Raw genomic sequence first — 21,584 nt, 5'->3', positions numbered from 1 at the left:
GTTATCATCGGAATTTTCCGGGCAGTTTACGCAAAACGTCGAAAGGTACCAAAATGCCGACTCAATGAAATCGAGCAGCCAATGCCATTTCAGAAAACATTTATTTGTTTTCATTGGTTTGATAAAAACTCGGTATGTAGATCATTACTGAAATAATTATATCAATCAGAGTATAGTACACAACATCCTCTCTCTATGATGGACACCAGGGTATGATATGCGTTTTTTGTGAAAACCTGTCTGAGAGGATTGAACATTTTAATATTAGGCTGTCTTAAAAGTACGTAAACATTTTCGAAAAGTGTAATTTTTATGCAATTTTTAATTTTTTTTCGTTTATACTGTTATAGTGATATTCCAGATGGCAATTGATAAAATTGAGTTGCCAGTTTTGATTCGTTACTGCTGGAGGCAAGGTCTTTTAACCAAGAAAACTGCAGAAGAGATTTGTGCTGCTGAAGGTGAAGAAACAAATGCATATGTGACGATCTCAAAGTGGTACAAGCATTTCGATTCTGACGACATGAGTCTTGAAGATAAGCCTCGTTCGGGATGGCCGTTAAAGTTGGATGATGGAGACTTGCAAACCGAGTTGGACATTGCATTTTCATCGAGCACCCATCATTTGGCTGATGAGCTTTAAGTTGGCAAATCGATAATTCACCAACGTTTGAAGCAACTTGATTTTGCTCCCAAGAAAGCCGCGCCAAGATCCGCACGAACTCACCGAAGCTCAATGCAACACTTGCTGAAGGATTGCAGATTCGACTCGTTTTAAGTCGAGAAAGTATGTCAAGAATTCTTGATTCGAAGCTGGTTGGATGGAACTTTGACCAGATCTGAAAGCTTGCAGATCGATGACAGAAAGTCTTGGAAAATAGTGGTTTTTATTTTTAGGATTTTTTTAAAAATTACTTGGTGATTAAAATTTCAATTTTTTTTTTTAAGTGTTTACAAACTTTTTGGAACAACCTAATATATTACCTCCGAGACAGGTTCTCCCAAAGAAAACATATACCCTGGTGCCCGTCATAGGGCAAAAATATTTGTGTCATCAATTAAAACCGAAAAAAGTTTGTCATTAATTAAAACCGAAAAAAGTTTTTGTCATTAATTAAAACTGAAAAAAATTTGTGTCATCAATTAAAACCGAAAAAAGTTTGAGTCATCAATTAAAACTGAAAAAAGTTTGTCATCAATTAAAACCGAAAAAAGTTTGTCATCAATTAAAACTGAAAAAAGTTTGTCATCAATTAAAACTGAAAAGGCACTTAAAAAAAAGAGCGTAGATAAAATGTTTAACTTACAAATCCATGTTTGAATCTTCCTCAACTGGAACTTCTTCAATCGAAGCCGGAAGTTGTTTGGCCTTTTTGTTGGGTTTTTCCAGCGCTTTTTTTAACGGTTGATTTTCCTTGGGTACAATATTAATATGAATATTAATGTTGCCGAGCTGTCTGGCACTCGCTGTCTGGATAATAGTAAATCACGCCAAGTAGCAAAAAATTAGTCGGGTTAGTAAAAATGAAGAAGAACAACAAAAACATTGCAATGTAGGTGTGACATATTGTTGACCCGTTCTTTATTGTTGATCCGGAAACGAATTAGTAAAGGTGTTAGTTGAGTAGGAATAGAGAGAAGAAACAAAACACAATACGAGTAGAAATGTCTTATGAAATATAGAAATGTCTTATGAAATTTAGAAATGTATTATGAAATATAGAAATGTCTTATGAAATGTAGAAATGTATTACGGAATATAGAAATCTAAATGTAAAAATGTATTACGAAATGTAGAAATGTCTTATGAAATTTATAAATGTATTACGAAATGTATAAATGTATTATGAAATGTAATAATGCATTATGAAATGCATAAATGTATTATGAAATGCATAAATGTATTATGAATGCATAAATGTATTATGAAATGTAATAATGCATTATGAAATGCATAAATATATTATGAAATGCATAAATGTATTATAAATGCATAAATGTATTATGAAATGTAATAATGCATTATGAAATGCATAAATGTATTATGAAATGCATAAATGTATTATAAATGCATAAATGTATTATGAAATGTAATAATGCATTATGAAATGTATTATGAAATGCATAAATGTATTATGAATGCATAAATGTATTATGAAATGTAATAATGCATTATGAAATGCATAAATGTATTATGAAATGCATAAATGTATTATAAATGCATAAATGTATTATGAAATGTAATAATGCATTATGAAATTTATAAATGTATTACGAAATGTATAAATGTATTATGAAATGTAATAATGCATTATGAAATGCATAAATATATTATGAAATGCATAAATGTATTATGAATGCATAAATGTATTATGAAATGTAATAATGCATTATGAAATGCATAAATGTATTATGAAATGCATAAATGTATTATAAATGCATAAATGTATTATGAAATGTAATAATGCATTATGAAATGTATATATGTATTATGAAATGTAATAATGCATTATGAAATGTAATAATGCATTATGAAATGCATAAATGTATTATGAAATGCATAAATGTATTATGAATGCATAAATGTATTATGAAATGTAATAATGCATTATGAAATGTATATATGTATTATGAAATGTATAAATGTATTATGAAATGTAATAATGCATTATGAAATGTATATATGTATTATGAAATGTAGAAATGTATTATGAAATGTAATAATGCATTATGAAATGCATAAATATATTATGAAATGCATAAATGTATTATGAATGCATAAATGTATTATGAAATGTAATAATGCATTATGAAATGCATAAATGTATTATGAATGCATAAATGTATTATGAAATGTAGAAATGTATTATGAAATGTGGAAATTTATTACGAAATGTAGAAATGTATTACGAATTAAAAAAATTGTATCATGAAATGTAAAAATCTATTACAAAACGCAGGAATATATTACGAAATGTGCATTATGATATGTATGAACTGCAGGAATGTATTACAAAATGTTGGAATGTAACACGAAATGTATAAATGTGTTACGAAATGTTGAAATATATTACGAAATGTATAAATGTGTTACAAAATGTTGAAATATATTACGAAATGTATAAATGTATCACGAAATTTAAAAATGTATTACAAAATGTAGAGATAAGCTCACGAATGTATAAATATGTTACGAAATGTAATGTAGAAATTTATTTAAAATTATAGAAATCGAATAGAAATATGTTTGTTTCGAAGAGAAAATAATAATTAATGAAAGAAATATATTTTTATCTACTTTTTGTAATTAGATTTTTTTCCGATTAAAGACGTGAAAAAGTTTAGCATAGTTTTTTACTGCCTACTAACCCTACGCCCTTCTGTAAATATGTAAAACCTAATTACCTTTTCGGCTTTTTTATCTGCAGCAGATTTTTTCTGTTGCGAATCTTCATCATTCTAAAAAAAAATCAAAAGAAAAAAGAAAAGAAAAAATACGAGAAAAAAAGAAAAGAAAAAGGAGATAAAACAAATAATTAAATATAAGAAGACAACCCCCACTATAAAACTCCCTCCGGCCAAAACATAAACCCCCTTAAGATTATTTATTCACGAGAAGTTCATACACGATGAAAATCAAGATAATGATACTAAATCTTAAGTCTAGAATACTTATTCCAATTTTGATCAAAACCCCTTATATGATTTTTATTCTAGAAAATGTCTTAAATTTAAGGCATAAGCTGAAGAAAAATTGAAATTCGGAGAATCTTGCATGATTAGTGTCCAATGACTTTGAATAAAATTTAATTAAAAAAAAAAAAATATCGTGCTTATATTCTGCCTTCAATAACCCTTAAAAATACCCCACATAAACTGAAATTTTAGGAATGTTTATTAATAGATGTATAATACTTATTGTTGACATTTCACGAAAATTGGAGGCATCTGAATTTTCATGAAGAGTTTTCACATCATTTTCCCCCTTTGCATAAACTGAATCAAACTAAATATAGCCCACATTACCGAGGGTTATGTCCAGCAGTTATGTTTAAAATTTCATAATAATCGAGTAATTCGTATAGTATTGAGTCGTGTACATACAAATATATAAGCATATACACACATGCCTAACTCCCCTTCTCTCTCTCCCTCCCTCCCTCCTTCCCTCCCTCCTTCTATCTCTCTCGATCATTATTGATCTTATCAGACAAGAAAATGTTTTGAAAATTAAAATGTTTAAGAACGTTTTTAATTTTAGAGGAGAAAAATATTTTACCGTGTCTAGCATGTTCTTATATATATTTGTGCACGCACACACACACACACACACACACACACACACACACACACACACACACACACACACACATATATGAAAATTGTGAACTGCAGCAAAATTTGAAAAATCAAATTATTAAAGATATATTCAATAATATTCACAAAAATCAATGATGAAATTATACTCCACAAGGTCGAAAAACTCATTTACATTGTAATCCGATGATCGATTGGGAAATAATGAAATCTAAAAAGCCAGTTTAAAAAAAAAAATGAAAGTCCATAGAATATCATGCAAATATCTAATGTATATTGTCTTTGGAGAAGTGATTGTTCATTCATTACAGAACTGAATATTAAAAATATCAGCTAAAAAGAATGAACAATACAAATTAAAAATATATTGTAAAAAATCGGTTAGTTGAGAATTCTTTGTTGTCAAAAGTGTGTTTGGAAAAACGTGTACTAAAGCCACGTGAATTGGTCACGTTGGGAAACACACTTCTTACGTCATAGCAAAAAGGAGATTCTAAATATAGGAGCTAGAATTAGTCAAATCAGGGCAGTAATTAAGGCAGAACAGTTGAGTCTGCTAGTCAGTCGGAGAGAAGAGTGGAGAGTCCTTTGGAAGCGGAAGGGAGAACGTTTAAACCATGTAGATACAAGTGAATTCCTGACGTCATCAGCATTCGACCGGTCCAGTGAATAAAGAATCATCTTTGTGTTTTTGTAAAACTGTTGTCATGTGTCATCTTTCAACACCCAAAAGGTAACGTGTTAAAAATCTTATTATGAACATTGAGTAACTCTTCCAAGAATATGTATCTTTCCGCCTCCTCCTCCTCCTCCTCCTCCTCCTCCTCCTCCTCCTCTCTATATGTGTTACAAGAAATATAAGAACTGTACATCTATCACCTTATCACCCTCAGTATACTCAGTATATATATATATATGAAGTCCCAAGCATCTCAGAACAGAACTGTATAGGTATTAATGTCCCCCCCTCATCATTGCCCCCTATGCAACATATATATATATATATATATATATAGCCGAATGGTGAGAGCTGCCGACTGTCAATGCGACTGTTGTAGGTTCAATCCACGGCTGGGGAAAGGTGTTTGTCTAGCTGTACTGATTAGTTGTGATACAACGAAACAGTACTGTATGTGGATGACAATTAAAGCCCCCCTCTTTGGGTTGAGCACTTTGTAAATATATTTTCACCCGACGCGTATTTAAAAGCGATTAAGCGAAGCCCACTATTTGTTTGTAAACAAGCTGATGGTTCGAGCACTGTGCGATGGGAGGGTGTGGATTTAATACACATTCTAGGAGAAATATTTACGGCCCTGATTCGTAGCCGAATGGTGAGAGCTGCCGACTGTCAATGCGACGGTTGTAGGTTTAATCCACGGCTGGGAAAAGGTGTTTGTCTAGCCGCACTGATGAGTTGTGATACAACGAAACAGTACTGTATGTGGATGACAATTAAAGCCCCCCCTCTTTGGGTTGAGCACTTTGTAAATATATTTTCACCCGACGCATATTTAAAAGTGATTAAGCGAAGCCCACTATTAATTTGTTTGTAAACAAGCTGATGGTTCGAGCACTATGCGATGGGAGGGTGTGGATTTAATACAAATTCTAGGAGAAATATTTACGGCCCTGATTCGTAGCCGAATGGTGAGAGCTGCCGACTGTCAATGCGACGGTTGTAGGTTTAATCCACGGCTGGGAAAAGGTGTTTGTCTAGCCGCACTTATGAGTTGTGATACAACGAAACAGTACTGTATGTGGATGACAATATATATATATATATATATATATATATATATATATATATATATATATATATATATAATCAAATTATAATGAATCAAATGAATTAAAAAAACTTTTTTGAAGTGAAATGTTTTAGTTTCATATCAACGATTTTTATTATTCTAAGTAAGACAAAGAATAATTTAGAAATTTTATCTCCTTATCCTGTAGGGTTTCGATGTCTACCATATCTTCAGAGGAGAAGATATTAGCAAATAGACATAATGGTATGCACCCTATTTGCTCAAGTCAGTGAGACATGGAAAATCACAATCCAAAATTGATTAATCAGAAGCTATATGGCAAGGGAAATTGAAGAAAAGGATATAAAAAATTTAGATCCAAATTGCACGGTAAAATCCATGGTGACTGTCCTTTAAAGCAGTGAGGTAATAAGATCCAAGCTGTATATTGGGTAATCGAGCAATTCTTATTTAGATGGGACAATACTTATAGAATATTACTGCCAGTAATATTTTGTAAATCTTATAATCACAGGTTTCCATACCAGCTGATTATTAGATAGCTTTATTATTAGAAGTATATATATAATTACTTTTTTTTTTTACTATAATAATTAAATACCTACAGCCACTAGTGTTTCATCCTTTCAGGAATCTTCAGTGCAGGGTCTCACGATTAGCACCAGTCGAACGATTCGAACCCCGTAACACGAGACATCTCTGGCTCGATTAGGGGAGATCGTATCAATTCGGCTACCATTAACCGCATGAAATAACGTTTCATTTAAACATTTTAATTTTAAATGTTCATTTACGTCAGTCAGACAGTGATCTAATCGTTATACGATGATCTATGCATATATATATATATATAAAGTTGAAAAAGTCAAGATATTGAAGAATTAAATTTACAATATTTTATTCAAAACAAGAAATATGGAAGTAAAAGTGAAAGTGTCCTTATTCCATGGAGTTTCAAAGAATAATTCTTCTCCTCAGAGGAAAAAAACAAGTTAGCAAAAGGTAAGCATAGATAAGTATCTATTTTTGCTGGTTAGCTCAGTTTTTGAAAATAGTCAAGAAATTAAAAAAAAAAGTGAAAGAAAAATGTAAGATTTTATATAAAATGAAAGGGGATACTCAGCGAAGTTCTATATGTATGGTTGTAAATATGTATGGTTGAAAATATGTATGGTTGAAAATATGTCTGGTTGTAAATATGTCTGGTTGAAAATATGTATGGTTGTAAATATGTATGGTTGTAAATATGTCTAGTTGAAAATATGTATGGTTGAAAATATGTATGGTTGTAAATATGTATGGTTGAAAATATGTATGGTTGAAAATATGTATGGTTGAAAGTATGTATGGTTGAAAATATGTATGGTTGAAAATATGTATGGTTGAAAATATGTCTAGTTGAAAATATGTATGGTTGTAAATATGTATGGTTGTAAATATGTATGGTTGTAAATATGTATGGTTGAAAATATGTATGGTTGTAAATATGTATGGTTGTAAATATGTCTGGTTGAAAATATGTATGGTTGAAAATATGTATGGTTGTAAATATGTATGGTTGAAAATATGTATGGTTGTAAATATGTATGGTTGAAAATATGTCTGGTTGAAAATATGTATGGTTGTAAATATGTATGGTTGAAAATATGTATGGTTGTAAATATGTATGGTTGAAAGTATGTATGGTTGAAAATATGTATGGTTGAAAATATGTATGGTTGTAAATATGTATGGTTGAAAGTATGTATGGTTGAAAATATGTATGGTTGAAAATATGTATGGTTGAAAATATGTATGGTTGAAAATATGTATGGTTGTAAATATGTATGGTTGAAAGTATGTATGGTTGAAAATATGTATGGTTGAAAATATGTATGGTTGAAAATATGTATGGTTGTAAATATGTATGGTTGAAAATATGTATGGTTGAAAATATGTATGGTTGAAAATATGTATGGTTGTGAATATGTATGGTTGAAAATATGTATGGTTGAAAATATGTATGGTTGTAAATATGTATGGTTGAAAATATGTATGGTTGTAAATATGTATGGTTGAAAATATGTATGGTTGAAAATATGTATGGTTGAAAGTATGTATGGTCGTAAATATCTATGGTCGTAAATATGTATGGTCGTAAATATGTATGGTTGTAAATATGTATGGTCGAAAATATGTATGGTTGTAAATAGCCCGTGATATCCAAAAGTTCCCAATAGGTGGGCGATTAGTGAGTCCAAATAAAGGTCCGCAAGATATCCTTTGGAATTCTTTTAAAGAATATCCGGGATTATAAAAGGAATGAAAAGTTCGTGCAGAAAAATCCTGTAGTGCATTGTGAGAGTAAAATCCAATCCTTGGAATTAATCGTTCTTGCAAAGAAAGGCACATAAAGTCTAAAAATACACACACACACATATGGAGAGAGAGAGAGAGAGAGAGAGAGAGAGAGAGAGAGAGAGAGAGAGAGAGAGAGAGAGAGAGAGAGAGAGAGAGAGAAACAGATAGATTAAAAATTCGAGTTTAAAAACTCACTGAATATATGTCAGCCTATATCACGGTAACATATATTGAGCGAGTTTCTAACAGTATTTTGTTTAGTTTTTTATTTTTAACTCCTTTTCCTAAACTTACCGTGTCAAAGAGAGAGTCGGGCGCCATTTAAAATTTTCCAATACATCGGTAAACACTATATGTTTTTCAAGCTGAATAAGCATGTTACATTAAATAAAAACACTAGAAAATTATCCAGTTAGGTAGAAAAGTGACTTACCCTGCCTTTAGTAACGTTTTAATGTTATATATTTGTTTTTTGACAACTTTTTCGAATCTGTATGTTCAGTAAAACAAACCCTAAAATTCTTACCGTCTTCACAGCAACGCTTTTCATCTGTTTCAATTGATTCCGTAAAACCTCAATCTCAGCTTCCTTTTTGTTTTCGTGTGAAACCTTTATTCATAAAAAACATAGTAAAAATATAGCAAATAAACAAAATAAGACAAGAAAATCTGTTGTATAAAGGGTAGTTGTCTGTATGCTTGTATGTTTGTATGTCCAACTAAAGTTTCAAAAATGCGTAGCAAATTCCTAACAAAACGTAGATTCCATGAACAAAGCTTCTTTCTTAGAAGTCCACGCCTGTGGAACTCTCTTCCGTTTGCCTGTTTCCCACCTGACTACAACTTGGATGTCTTCAAGTCCAACATAAACAAGTTTCTGATAAACCGCCCCCTTAAGTAAGACATTTTATCAAATCTCCATTACTAATGATTATTACGATATTGTCTCATTGATTACTGTAAATGCAATGACCCTTATCCCCGAGTGGCCTCCGGGCCTTGATAAGTGGCGAATTCCAAGTAAAAAAAAAAAAATTGGTATTTATTTTTTTTAAATCAGCACAACTCCATAAAATTAATATCTAAAATTTTTGGGGTCAAATTGACATTTGTATCATTATACGTCATTAAGAAATAAACATTTGTATCATTATACGTCATTAAGAAATAAACATTTGTATCATTATACGTCATTAAGAAATAAACATTTGTATCATTATACGTCATTAAGAAATAAACATTTGTATCATTATACGTCATTAAGAAATAAACATTTATATCATTATACGTCATTAAGAAATAAACATTTGTATCATTATACGTCATTAAGAAATAAACATTTGTATCATTATACGTCATTAAGAAATAAACATGATGTTTAATGATATCATACATTAATAGTTAATGAGTCAGCATATTTCCGATTGAAAAAGTCCGGGTTTTATTTATCGTTTCTTAACTATAATTATTTCTCTAGAAAGAAAGAACGGAGTGGGAGAAACGTTGCGCAATTGAAAGAAAAACTGACTCACACATAAGGCCACCATTCGCCTATGTATGGAGTATTGCTGTCACATTTGGGCTGGTGCATCTGCTACTAGTCTCTCACTCCTTGACAAGGTTCAAAAGAGAGTCGCAAACCTGATAGGCCCTGAACTGGCATCTAAGCTTCAGCCTCTGTCCCATCGACGAAATGTTGCATCCCTCTGCCTGTTCTACAAGTATTTTAGTGGTGAATGCTCTGATGAACTGCAATCACTTGTGCCCCCACGACGTGAGCACCCTCGACAAACGCGACAGCCTGCTAAATCCCACCCCCACACTGTAGAGATCCCTAGATGTAAAAGATCTTTCTACTCCAATAGTTTCTTCCCCAGAACCGCTAGACTTTGGAATTCCATTTTCGTATTCTGTGAGTTAGTCTCTATTTTATAGCTTTAGTTTCAAAATCAAATTCTATACTCTGTGTTAATAGACGACCAGTAACCCGTTGAACCAACCTTGGTGCAGCATATATAAGAAAAAATAAACAGCAAGTAAAGGTAAGGAAGGGTTTTGAAGTAAAAGAATGAATTTGCAGACACATTTTGAGATTAACGTTTGAAGAGAATCTTCTCCGTGTATTGGGGTCGTTGCATTTTGGTGTCTTGGGCAAGAAGCCCATCTCTCTCTAGGTTTAAGAGCACATACAGTACCTGGAATTTTTTAAATTACATTTTCACTCCAAACAAGTCATATTGCCACATTGATGTAGGATGTAGGAGGCTACTATCAGGAATGTTATGTAGGGAGTTGAGTAGCAAGATATCTGTTCACATTACACTTGAATTTCTGCACGTCAGTACAGTGAGGGAAGCAGGAACCCGGAAGCGAGTTCCAAAGTCCAGCAGTTCTGGGGAAGAAACTATTGGAGTAGAAAGCTTTCTTACAACTATGGATCTCTACTGTGAAGGGGTGGAATTTGGCTGCTTGTCGCGATCTCTACTATGTAGGGGCAGGACTTTGACGCTTATCGGGGTTGTTGAGGTATTTACGTTGAAGGGGTACAAGCGCTTATAGTTCATAGGAGCATTCACCTTTAAAATACTTGGAAAACAAGCAGAAGGATGCAATATTTCGTCGATTTGACAGAGGTTAAAACTTAGATGACAGTTCAGGACCTATAAGGTTGGCGACTCTCTTTTGAGCCCTGTCTAGGAGTGAGAGACTAGTAGCAGGTGCGCTAGACCAAATGTGACAAAAATACTCCATACATGAGCGAATGGTGGCCTTGTAGAGGTACAAGATACTTTCAGGCGTAAGTAATTTTCTAGCACGGAGAGGGACCTTCTCCACAGCATCCTTTTACACTCGCCCAACAAGGGGGTACCTTTGTGGCCTTTTGGTCAAGATCAAAGTGTAGTATCTGTTCCGGCAGATGCTGCACTTAAGATAATTTGTACCAGTCAATGGAGGGGAAACCCTCTATACTGGGACAATTATTATTTTTGGTAACCAGAGTGACCCCTTTTAGGGGAGCTGGTTTTTACCTCACATTAAAAACGGCCTTGTGCCTAATTTGCTCAGTGGGGGAGCAAATAAATACCATCTGTTCCGGCAGATGCTGCACTTAAGATGGTTTGTACCAGTCAATGGAGGGGAAACCCTCTATACTGGGACAATTATTATTTTTGGTAACCAGAGTGACCCCTTTTAGGGGAGCTGGTTTTTACCTCACATTAAAAACGGCCTTGTGCCTAATTTGCTCAGTGGGGGAGCAAATAAATACCATCTGTTCCGGCAGATACTGCAAGCTATGACTAGCTATGACTAGCAAAGACCAGATGTGGGGGCAACCCCACATGCCTGACCTTTAACCAGCTCCCATTTCCCACCTCTCGGGAGCTGGTCCCCTTTTTCCCTTCCCCCTCCCTTCACTCCTCACATTAAAAATTGGCCTTGTGCCTAATTTGCTCGGTGGGGGAGCAAATAAATACCATCTGTTCCGGCAGATACTGCAAGCAAAGACCAGATGTGGGGGCAACCCCACATGCCTGACCTTTAACCAGCTCCCATTTCCCACCTCTCGGGAGCTGGTCCCCTTTTTCCCTTCCTCCTCCCTTCACTCCTCACATAAAAAATTGGCCTTGTGCCTAATTTGCTCGGTGGGGGAGCAAATAAATACCATCTGTTCCGGCAGATGCTGCAGGCTATGACTAGCTATGACTAGCAAAGACCAGATGTGGGGGCAACCCCACATGCCTGACCTTTAACCAGCTCCCATTTCCCACCTCTCGGGAGCTTGTCCCCTTTTCCCCTTCCTCCTCCCTTCACTCCTCACATAAAAAATTGGCCTTGTGCCTAATTTGCTCGGTGGGGGAGCAAATAAATACCATCTGTTCCGGCAGATGCTGCATTTTCAGACCACTGCCCTTGTGGCAATAAGTTATTGGTCCATGATGACAGCAGTACCAGCTCCCCTTCCCTCCCCTTGGGGGAGCTGGTCTCCCCTTCCCTTCCCCCCTTCCACTCCACATTAAAAACGACCTTGTGTCACATTTTGCTTACGTGGAGAAGCAAATAAATACCCTCCACAGCAGCCTTGGCAACGCTCTCAATGTATCTGTTCCAACTCATGTTCCCTGTGAACGTTAAGTCGAGGAGTTTGAACAAAGTACTTTTAGGTAACCATAACTATTGGTGGTTTCTTGTAATTATTAAAGAAAAACGAGTTTAGTCTTGGCAGAATTGAACGTTACTATCCATTTTTGACCTCATTCCACTACAGATTGGAGGTCTTCCTCTAGGATTTCGGCCATTGTTTTGGTTATGTTTCATTCGTTTCCCCCTCATCAGCAAATATACCCATCTCAGAGAATATTTTATCAGGGAGGTTATTGATGAATATCGGGAATAATAAAGGTCCAAGGATCGATCCTGAGGCACACCCTCATTTATATCATATTGTTTAGATGTACAACCGTTGAGGACAACCTCGTGAAGTAAATAAAGGGTTCCGTCCGAAATGAACCCTTACCCTCGAATGGCCTTTGGTCTTAATAAGCGGTAGCCCTCATAGTAAACAAACAAACAAACAAAAAGTAAAGCCCTCATAGTAAACAAACAAACAAACAAAAACATTTCTGTAAAACAAAAAAATGAATAAAGAAAGAAAAAAGAACAAAATAAAAAAATGAAAGAAAAAGAAAGAAAAAGAAAAAAGAAAAAATAAAAGAAAAAAGAAAGAAAAAGAAAAAAAAAACGTACGTTGGGGTTTTGTTTTCCATCTACTTTATCAAAATAATCGAAAAAAAAAACGTACGTTGGGGTTTTGTTTTCCATCTACTTTATCAAAATAATCGAAGATCTGTCGATAGAGCGTGTTTTTCCTCGTCTTCTCGTCATCCAGGGGAAGATAATTGCGCACAGGTGCTCGGATGTCATCGTAAAGGCTCTGTATGATGCGGACCGTTACCCGTCGGACTTCTTCAGCGTTGTGAGGCAGGCCAGCATTGTTGCAGAAATTCATGATGTCCTCAACAGTCACACCAGGACCATTGCTTTAAAGGAATGTAGAAAAAGTTTTTTAAAAGAAAGAAAACAGAATAAAAAGTTTTAATATATATATATATATATATATATATATATATATATATATATATATATATATATATATATATATATATATATATAAATAAATATAAATTTATATATATATATAAATTTATATATATATATATAAAAATTTATATATATATAAATTTATATATATATATAAATTTATATATATATAAATTTATATTTATTTATATACATATATATATAAATTTATATATATATATATATATATATATATATATATATATATATATATATATATATATATATTATAAGGTAAAATTAAAAGCCAAGAACAATGCGAGATTTTTTTTTATATAGAGTAAAATTAAATGAAAACAAAAGAAATAAATTTCTTTTTTTTGTTTGTTTGTTTTTTTCTTTTTCACACAAATTTTAACTCTAAACAACAGTAATTTTTTTTTCTGTTGTATTCAATGGTGTTATAAATCTCAATATATTTCAGACCCATTAGTCCTTTTTCAAGAGAAGACAGCGGAAGAGTGTTCAAAATTGGAAAAGCAGCCGCAGAGTTTGCCACGTGATACCGCGAAATATAGAACAAAAATGAGTCATAAATATTTATTTATTTTTTATTTATTTTCTATTTATTTATTAATTTATTTATTTTCCATTTAGTGTCTTCTAACAACTCTTGCTGACCTTTTTTTTAAGTGATGACCTGTACATTTCAGTTGACCTATATTATTTTGCCCTATATATTTTTTCGCGCCTTTAACATTTCCTGTCTGGGTCAGTTTGACATTTGTTTCCCTTTATTTTATATTTTATATTTAACTTCATCATTTTTTTTCTCTCTCTCTTCTTTTTCTTCCCTGATCTTTCTTATTTATATTTATGTCTTTTCCTTTTTTCCTTGTACACATTTTTGTGAATTATTCCATGGATTTCTGCCTTTGGATTATTATGGACCATCTTCTTCCAATTACGGTATTTCCTTGTACAATTGGAAATTCTTTTAACTTTCTTGAAGTTATACATTTGGATTTTACCGTCACTGGATTTTTTATCTTCCACCAGACTATCCATTCATGTGTAATCACCTTTTTCTTCACCATATTACCTCTGCTTCACTTTTTTTGTTTTCAAGTAAGATCTTTGACTTGTTGTTTCATCAAATACTTCTGCATGCAAAATCCGATCCTGCATTTTGCTAATTCCTACCCTCTGATGAGAAGAAAAGTATTTCTTCGAAACTCCGTGGATTAAGGACCATCCACTTATCTAGTGTTTCCTTTTCAGATTAAATGTTTTTAACTCATCTCAAAGTGTTTTTTAACATGCTTTATTAACTGTTTGCTCGTATATATATATATATATATATATAATGTTTTATTTACCTTGAAGTTGGCAATCCGAATTTCTTATAGATCTGTTCAACTAATTCCACACGGCTCTGCGCCAATCTTGGTGCGATTGTTGTCTTGAAAGGTCGGACGCATTCGTTTGGAACAACATTGGTTGCCTAAAAATAACAAACAAAAACATATACGAAATCTGAACAAATTAAAATATCATATTTAAGCGTATTTTATGCCCGGGCTAAGCCGACCCCTCTGCTAGTGCTATGCGGGGAAATTAGATACAAGGTATGGACATCGGGGTTTGACCAAGCCAGCTCTCTATAAGAAGAGCTCTTTGTTCGAACCAAGATATGCCTGGGATGTCTCGTCGGTAGAGGCGTCTCAGACGATTAGTAATAAATTAATCCCTATTTAAAGGATGAGAAGGTAAAACCTAGGAAGGTTGACTCCTGTTATTGCACAGAAAACAAAGCCACGCTGTAACGTTACACACGTTTACTCACGTAGCAGAGTACATTGCAAGGAACATAGGACAAGTAATAACTCGACTCCTTTTTCTAACAATATTTATTTGCTCATTGCAATCACCGACTTGACATTTCTTCTAAGTCCATTATCTCCAATAAAACCTTGAAGAAAGTCAGCGAACGTCTCTTTGTGTCTTTCATGCACGAAAGAAGTTTTATATGTCGGTTCCGATACAATTACCGATTCCGATTTTTAGTAAATCTCTAAATATTTAACTATAAAAGTGTTATTTTTTCTCGATTATCGTAAAAAAACATCTTAAATTTGCGTATATTTTCGCAAACGTAAAAACTCATTTGTGAGGGAGTGATCTACAGATTTTTGTGTTACTGGAAGTTTAAAATCAATAAATATTTATTATTCTATTATTACTAAAAGCAGTGGACGATGTTTCTTGAACCAAAACCAAATTAAAAAAGATAATTTTAGGAATCGGTTTTGGCATCGGGAAATAAGCTTAAATTTTTCCGATACCGATTCCGATACTCTAAAAAGCTCTGATTTTTCCGGTTCCCAATTCTAATTTCGATTAATCGTCCCAACACTAGTTTATATGCATGTCACATTGGTAAGGACACCAGCTTTGCATGCTACATTTTCGGTTTCGATTCTAGCTGATTGCATCTAAATACTGTTGCATAGTGGTACATATTGGGGACACATTAACGGGGACATATATAACGGGGCTCATAATATACAAATAACGATGGTGATGATGAGGGAGAGATATTCATAACAGTTCTTATTAAAACATATGATGATGTAGGGGAGGACACATTACTTGGAAGGGGTTCCAAAAGAGTTTGTTGCAAGATGATGATAAACACATTTACCTTTATGTTATAAGGAATGGCGACACGAGTCAAACAGTTACAAACATAGATGGTTTCTTTATTCTTCACCCGGCCGATCGGTGATGTCAGGAATTCAAGCTTTGATCTACATGATCTACTTCCTCCCCTTCGCTTCTAAGGGGCGTTCCTCTCAATCTCTCCTAATTGACCCTCTCTCATCAACTTCCTAACTGTTGCCATATCTGGGCAGGAGCTGCTAAAAACAGCCTATCCTGCCTTGACAGAGTACAAAATAGACTTCGTGGCTTAGTGAGGGATGCCCTTTTCTCTACCCTGCAACCTCTCTCCCACAGAAGAGACGTTACGAGCCTATCCTTGTTTTATCGTTATTTCCATGGCAGGTGCTCGTCTGAACTCCAATCTCTGGCCCCCCCCCCTCGCCAATCTTTCACGAAAAACACCCGTCTAGCTGAATCCACTGTGAAAAATTTCCCCCACTCTATATCTGTGCCTAAATCAAAACGCGGATTCCATGAACAAAGCTTCTTTCTTAGAACTGCACGCCTGTGGAACTCTGTTCCGTCTGCCTGCTTCCCACCGGACTACAACTTGGATGTCTTCAAGTCCAATGTTAACAAATTCCTAATGAACCGCCCCCTTAAGTAAACACTTCATCAAATCTCCACACTAACGTAATGTACTTGCAATAACCCTTATCCCTGAGTGGCTTCCGGGCCTTGATAAGTGGTGATCACTGTGTAAAAAAACAAAAACAAAAAAAAACTTCGAGCCCACAGATTCAATATATCGAGAAATCTCTTATTTATGACGTCAGAAGTGTACTGTCGACCAGCGTGACTATATCACGTTTTCAACACACTTTAAGCAAACAAAGAAACCTCAATTGTACTTGTTTAATATCTAACCTATTTTTAACAATATTTTTTTTTAATTCGCATTGTCCATTCATTTAACTGACATATTTAATATCCAGATTTCTAAAAGAAATGACAATCGACTCTTTTTCTGACATTAATATTAATTAGCTATTTCTAATAGAATTAATAATATTTAACTATTTCTAATAGAATTAATAATTGACTAAAATTCTAACATTCCATTTCCAATTATCTTTAACACTTGCCTACACGGTTTCAATTCCAGCCTTTTCTTAATATCATTTTCACTTATCTAGTATGTCTTCTTACTTAGATGATAAGGGACAGCCCTTTCATGTAACAATACTTTTTTTTTTTAGTTTACTTTTAAAATCACGACTCAATAATACTATATATGACATCTGGACAAATTAAAATATCATATTTAAGCGTATTTTACGCCCGGGCAAAGCTGGGCGCCCCCTCCAGTTAAGGAAAATACAAAAATGTTTGTATAATGTACGTACCAGTCACGGGACGAAGATGAAACGTTCAAAATATCACGTAATGTGAATTAAATAGTTTTATTTTTATTCAAGAAAATCAATATTTACTGTTTCGATGGGAGGGGAAAAAACCGCTCAACGAATCAACGGACAAAGGCAGACAACCCTAATGCATGTGGAAACTGTCAAAACAATAACCTCCCCTTATTATGTTCTCTAGTAAAACATGGCCTCGTCTGTCACTTATCGGTAAAAAAACGACAAATTTTTTTTTTCGTAAATAAAAAAAATACTTGTTTAATTTTTGTGATTTTTGGAATATGCAATCTTCATTCCTTGGCAAGTAGGTACAATATAAAAGTTTTTATTCATTTTTGTTTATCGCCATAAGTGCCATTCTGGATAAGCACCGATTTTTCACACACAAAAAAATAAACAACAAATAAAACAACAAGGAAACAAATTTTATATTTTTTTTCACAAGAAAAAAATTTCTGTACTGGTCAAACTTTTGAAGGAGACGAAAACAGTTTTTTTAAAAAATAATCATTTCTTTATTTCTTTATTTATTTATTACAACCCTATCCTGACCCTAAGTTAACCTATTTTTATTGCCTTTGGTAACAGTTATTTTTTACCTATTTATTTTTGGTTTCATCCCTTTTCCCCCGCTGTTGGAAATTTTCGACAATCTGGAATTTGTGATTTAATCAATTTGCAATTTTAACTTGTCGTATGCTTTTCTCGTCTTCTGATTGGCTAAGTGCTTCGGCATCTGCCGGTTGTTTATATAAAACAGTTATAAAAAATCGAAGGAAAAGTCGGTTGTGCCTGATTCAAAAGCTGTACCAGTAATTGGAATTGTACTGAAGCGAGATAAAGTCTAACTCACCTTAACAACAGGATACTGAGCAATTTCAAGAACAAACCTTTTGGCTTCTTCGCGAGTTCTCACGGCCTTCGGAGAAGAAAACAAACACGATAAGCAAATGAGAAAAAAAAAAAAAACAACGTAGAAATAGAAAATGAAAATAAAAAGCCCCTTTAGTAGGTATGACACTAGTAAAGGTGGAATTTTCGACCCCCATAGCAAATAATAACAGTAAAAACTTGTAAAATAAAATTGATTCATTGTAGTTTTTGCTGTATTCTCAAGAAAAAAAGATTCTAAAAAAATCTCATATATTTTTTTTTACTCTCCATTTTCAAAAAGTTCCCCCCAAAAGCTAAAAACGGGGAAAATGGAACCGAATGTTATTTTTACATATTTTGACGTTAATAATGAAAACAACGCGATTTTTAAAAATAATTCGCTCAAAAAGTCAAATAATTAATTTTGCTAATTTTTTTACAAACTTAAAAAAAAAGAAAATGCTGAACTATATATAAACTGAAGTAAAATGATATACAAAAAATTATCCTCATATTTGGCGCCCCAAACGCTGCTATGAAAAGGAACATATCCCTGTAAGTAAAAAAACAAACTAGATAAGTTTGAAAATGATATTTGGAAGAGGCTAGAATCGAACCCAGTAAGAAAAGTTTAAAAAGATATTTAATTAAGGAATGCATTCGAGTGTTCATTCTATTAGAAATAACTGGATATTAAATATGTCAGTTAAAAGAATGGACAATACGAGTTTTGAAATAATGATTAACAAATATGTTTGATTTTGAACAATTCAAATTGGGAATTCTTTGTTTGCCAAAAGTGTGTTTGGACATACATAGGTAAAATCCACGTGAATAAATTTCACGTGGCGAAGCATGCCTCTGTCGTTATAAAGAAAGGAGATTCTCAATATATTGAGACAGGGTTCGAAGTTAGAGAACGTTACGCACAGTGAGTGTCACAGTCGGAGCCAGAGCCAGAGAAAGTCGAGTCGGCCATACTGGGAGCAGACGCCCTCTTGGGGGCGAGGGAGTGGAAGAGGAGATCATGTAATCGTAAAGGCTTGAATTCCTGACAATCATCAATCAACCAGCTGGTATGAATAAAGAATCATCTCTATTTGTAAACCGTTGTCTTTGTTGTCATTCCACCAAAAGGAAAAGGCTTGAATCCCTGACCATTATCAATCATCCAGCTGGTATGGAAAAAGTATCATCTAATATTTGTAAACTGCTGTCTTTGTAGTCATTCCACTAAAAGGAAAAGGTAAATGTGTTTTGTTTATCACCTTGTAAACGAACCTTGTATAACCCCCTTCCAAGTAATGTGTACCCGCCATCATCATAAAGAAGTATCTCTCCTTCAAGTGTTAACAAGAAATGCCTCCGTTTTAATAATTATATGACATAACAGTCTCTGTTTTATTAATAATAATATGAAGTCCCCAATAATCGTCACAGTCGTCGTGGTGATGTGAATAGTATATAAATGTCATTATCAGTCTTCGCTCTGAGTCCCTGTTATATGTGTCCCTGTAATAATTATCATGTTATCTCAGATTCATTTTATCTTCAGCTCATTCATCCAAGATGAGGGCAACATGTAATAGAACCACAATAATTTGGCTATGTTAAAATAAAAAGGAAATCGACTACACAACGCGATCTTATCAGAATTTTTTTTGGATGTTTCACATCTTAGTTTTTTTTTTATATATTAAACTATACTGGAATGACGAAATAAAATACATTTAAATAAAATAAAATACGCATCAAGTGCGCTTGAAACCAAATCACAACGTAATATTAGGAAAACAAACAAATATCTTCCTTGTTTGAAATTTATCACAAATATATTTCGGAGGTAGACCCCATCTTCAGTATTGTTTTGTTCTTTTTTCTTCTTCCTTGTCATGTTGTAAATTTGGAGCAAGAAGTCTGTTTGTATAGAGCCGCGCGTTGTATCTGGCACTTGATGCGTATTTTATTTTATTCAAATTAAAACAACGTTTCTATTGAACTCTCATTCTTGACGTTATTCTCGCGTTACCTACGCACAGTTCAAACATTTCAAGATACAACCGCCGGATACAACTTAAATTAAATTAAAACAACGCTTCTATTGAGTTCTCATTCTTGAAAATATATTTAATTTTAGGTTATAAACTTGGCCGAATTATACGATTTTTCTCGATTTTTCGGGAAGAAAGAAGTTAGAAAATATATTAAAATCATTAAAGTTTAGGAAAATTTAAAAATTATTATTTACATTACACAGTTTTTATTTGTGTAATTTCAAAAGAGTTTTGAAATTATTTTTATTTTTTTTAATGATTGAATTTTTATAAGATTCGTGAAGAAAAAATGTGGAAGAGTCAGAACATGAATGAGTTTTGCAATGGGAGAGGGAACAAGGGTTACATTATTAATGTTTGGTACATTTTAAGTTAGGAAACCAGTCACGAAGTGGGGGGGATAGAAAGAGAGAGGGGAAATGGGAAGAAGGAAAAGGTGGAAAAGGTGGGTTGTTGTTTTTGGTTTTGCAGAACATGATTGAGTTTTGCAAACGAAAGTAGAAAAACAAAAAAAAACATCAATGTTAGATGCATTTCGTCTCAGGAGGCCAATATCTTCAGACAACGTGATCTGGTAGCACCAGGGATAAATAGGAAAAAATGGCACAATTATAAAATGGCACATTATAAGATGAAGATTTTGAAATTAGTTTATTAAATATATATATATATATATATATATATATATATATATATATATATATATATATATATATATATATATATATATATTTCATTAACTTGAGCTTATAAAGAAGCATTCAATGATTAAAAAACTTATTTTAGGTATAGTTACCGTATCTCCTGTCTTATGCAAAAGGTTCGGCATGATTTTTTCCAATAAATAGACAATCTCGACGCGAGGAATCCTGAAGAATTGCAAGAGAGACACTAATGAAATCTAAAAAAAAACAAAAAAAAAAAACAAAACAAAAACAAACAAAACAAAAACAAACAAACAAACAAACAAACAACAACAACAGTGCCTTCTTCGCTAAGTCGAGGGGACCCCCCCCCAAAAAAACAAATAAATTAATAAAAATAAAAAATAAATGAAGCAT

At 33.2% G+C, this 21,584-nt stretch overlaps 1 protein-coding gene across 3 annotated transcripts in view; it reads right to left on the bottom strand.

Moving 5' to 3' along the window:
* LOC145266527 (centrosomal protein of 104 kDa-like) overlaps positions 1-21,584 on the bottom strand; it is a 122,384-nt gene that overhangs the window by 15,416 nt on the left and 85,384 nt on the right. For 2 of the 3 annotated variants that reach the window (XM_080122281.1, XM_080122283.1), the window contains exons 17-23: positions 21,320-21,392; positions 18,450-18,515; positions 14,888-15,012; positions 13,231-13,468; positions 8,956-9,039; positions 3,406-3,459; positions 1,308-1,471 (exon numbers count right to left, since the gene is read on the bottom strand). In XM_080122281.1, the coding sequence (XP_079978407.1) occupies positions 1,308-1,471; positions 3,406-3,459; positions 8,956-9,039; positions 13,231-13,468; positions 14,888-15,012; positions 18,450-18,515; positions 21,320-21,392 (804 nt within the window). The remainder of the gene's footprint in view (positions 1-1,307; positions 1,472-3,405; positions 3,460-8,955; positions 9,040-13,230; positions 13,469-14,887; positions 15,013-18,449; positions 18,516-21,319; positions 21,393-21,584) is intronic. The other variant, XM_080122284.1, reaches the window with a different exon arrangement.

This window comes from Euprymna scolopes, chromosome 41 (assembly GCF_053919585.1).
Source record: "Euprymna scolopes isolate OS-2025 chromosome 41, ASM5391958v1, whole genome shotgun sequence".
NCBI lineage: Eukaryota > Metazoa > Mollusca > Cephalopoda > Sepiida > Sepiolidae > Euprymna > Euprymna scolopes.
Note: the sequence above shows the minus strand (reverse complement) of the source record. Positions and strands in the feature narration are given on the sequence as shown.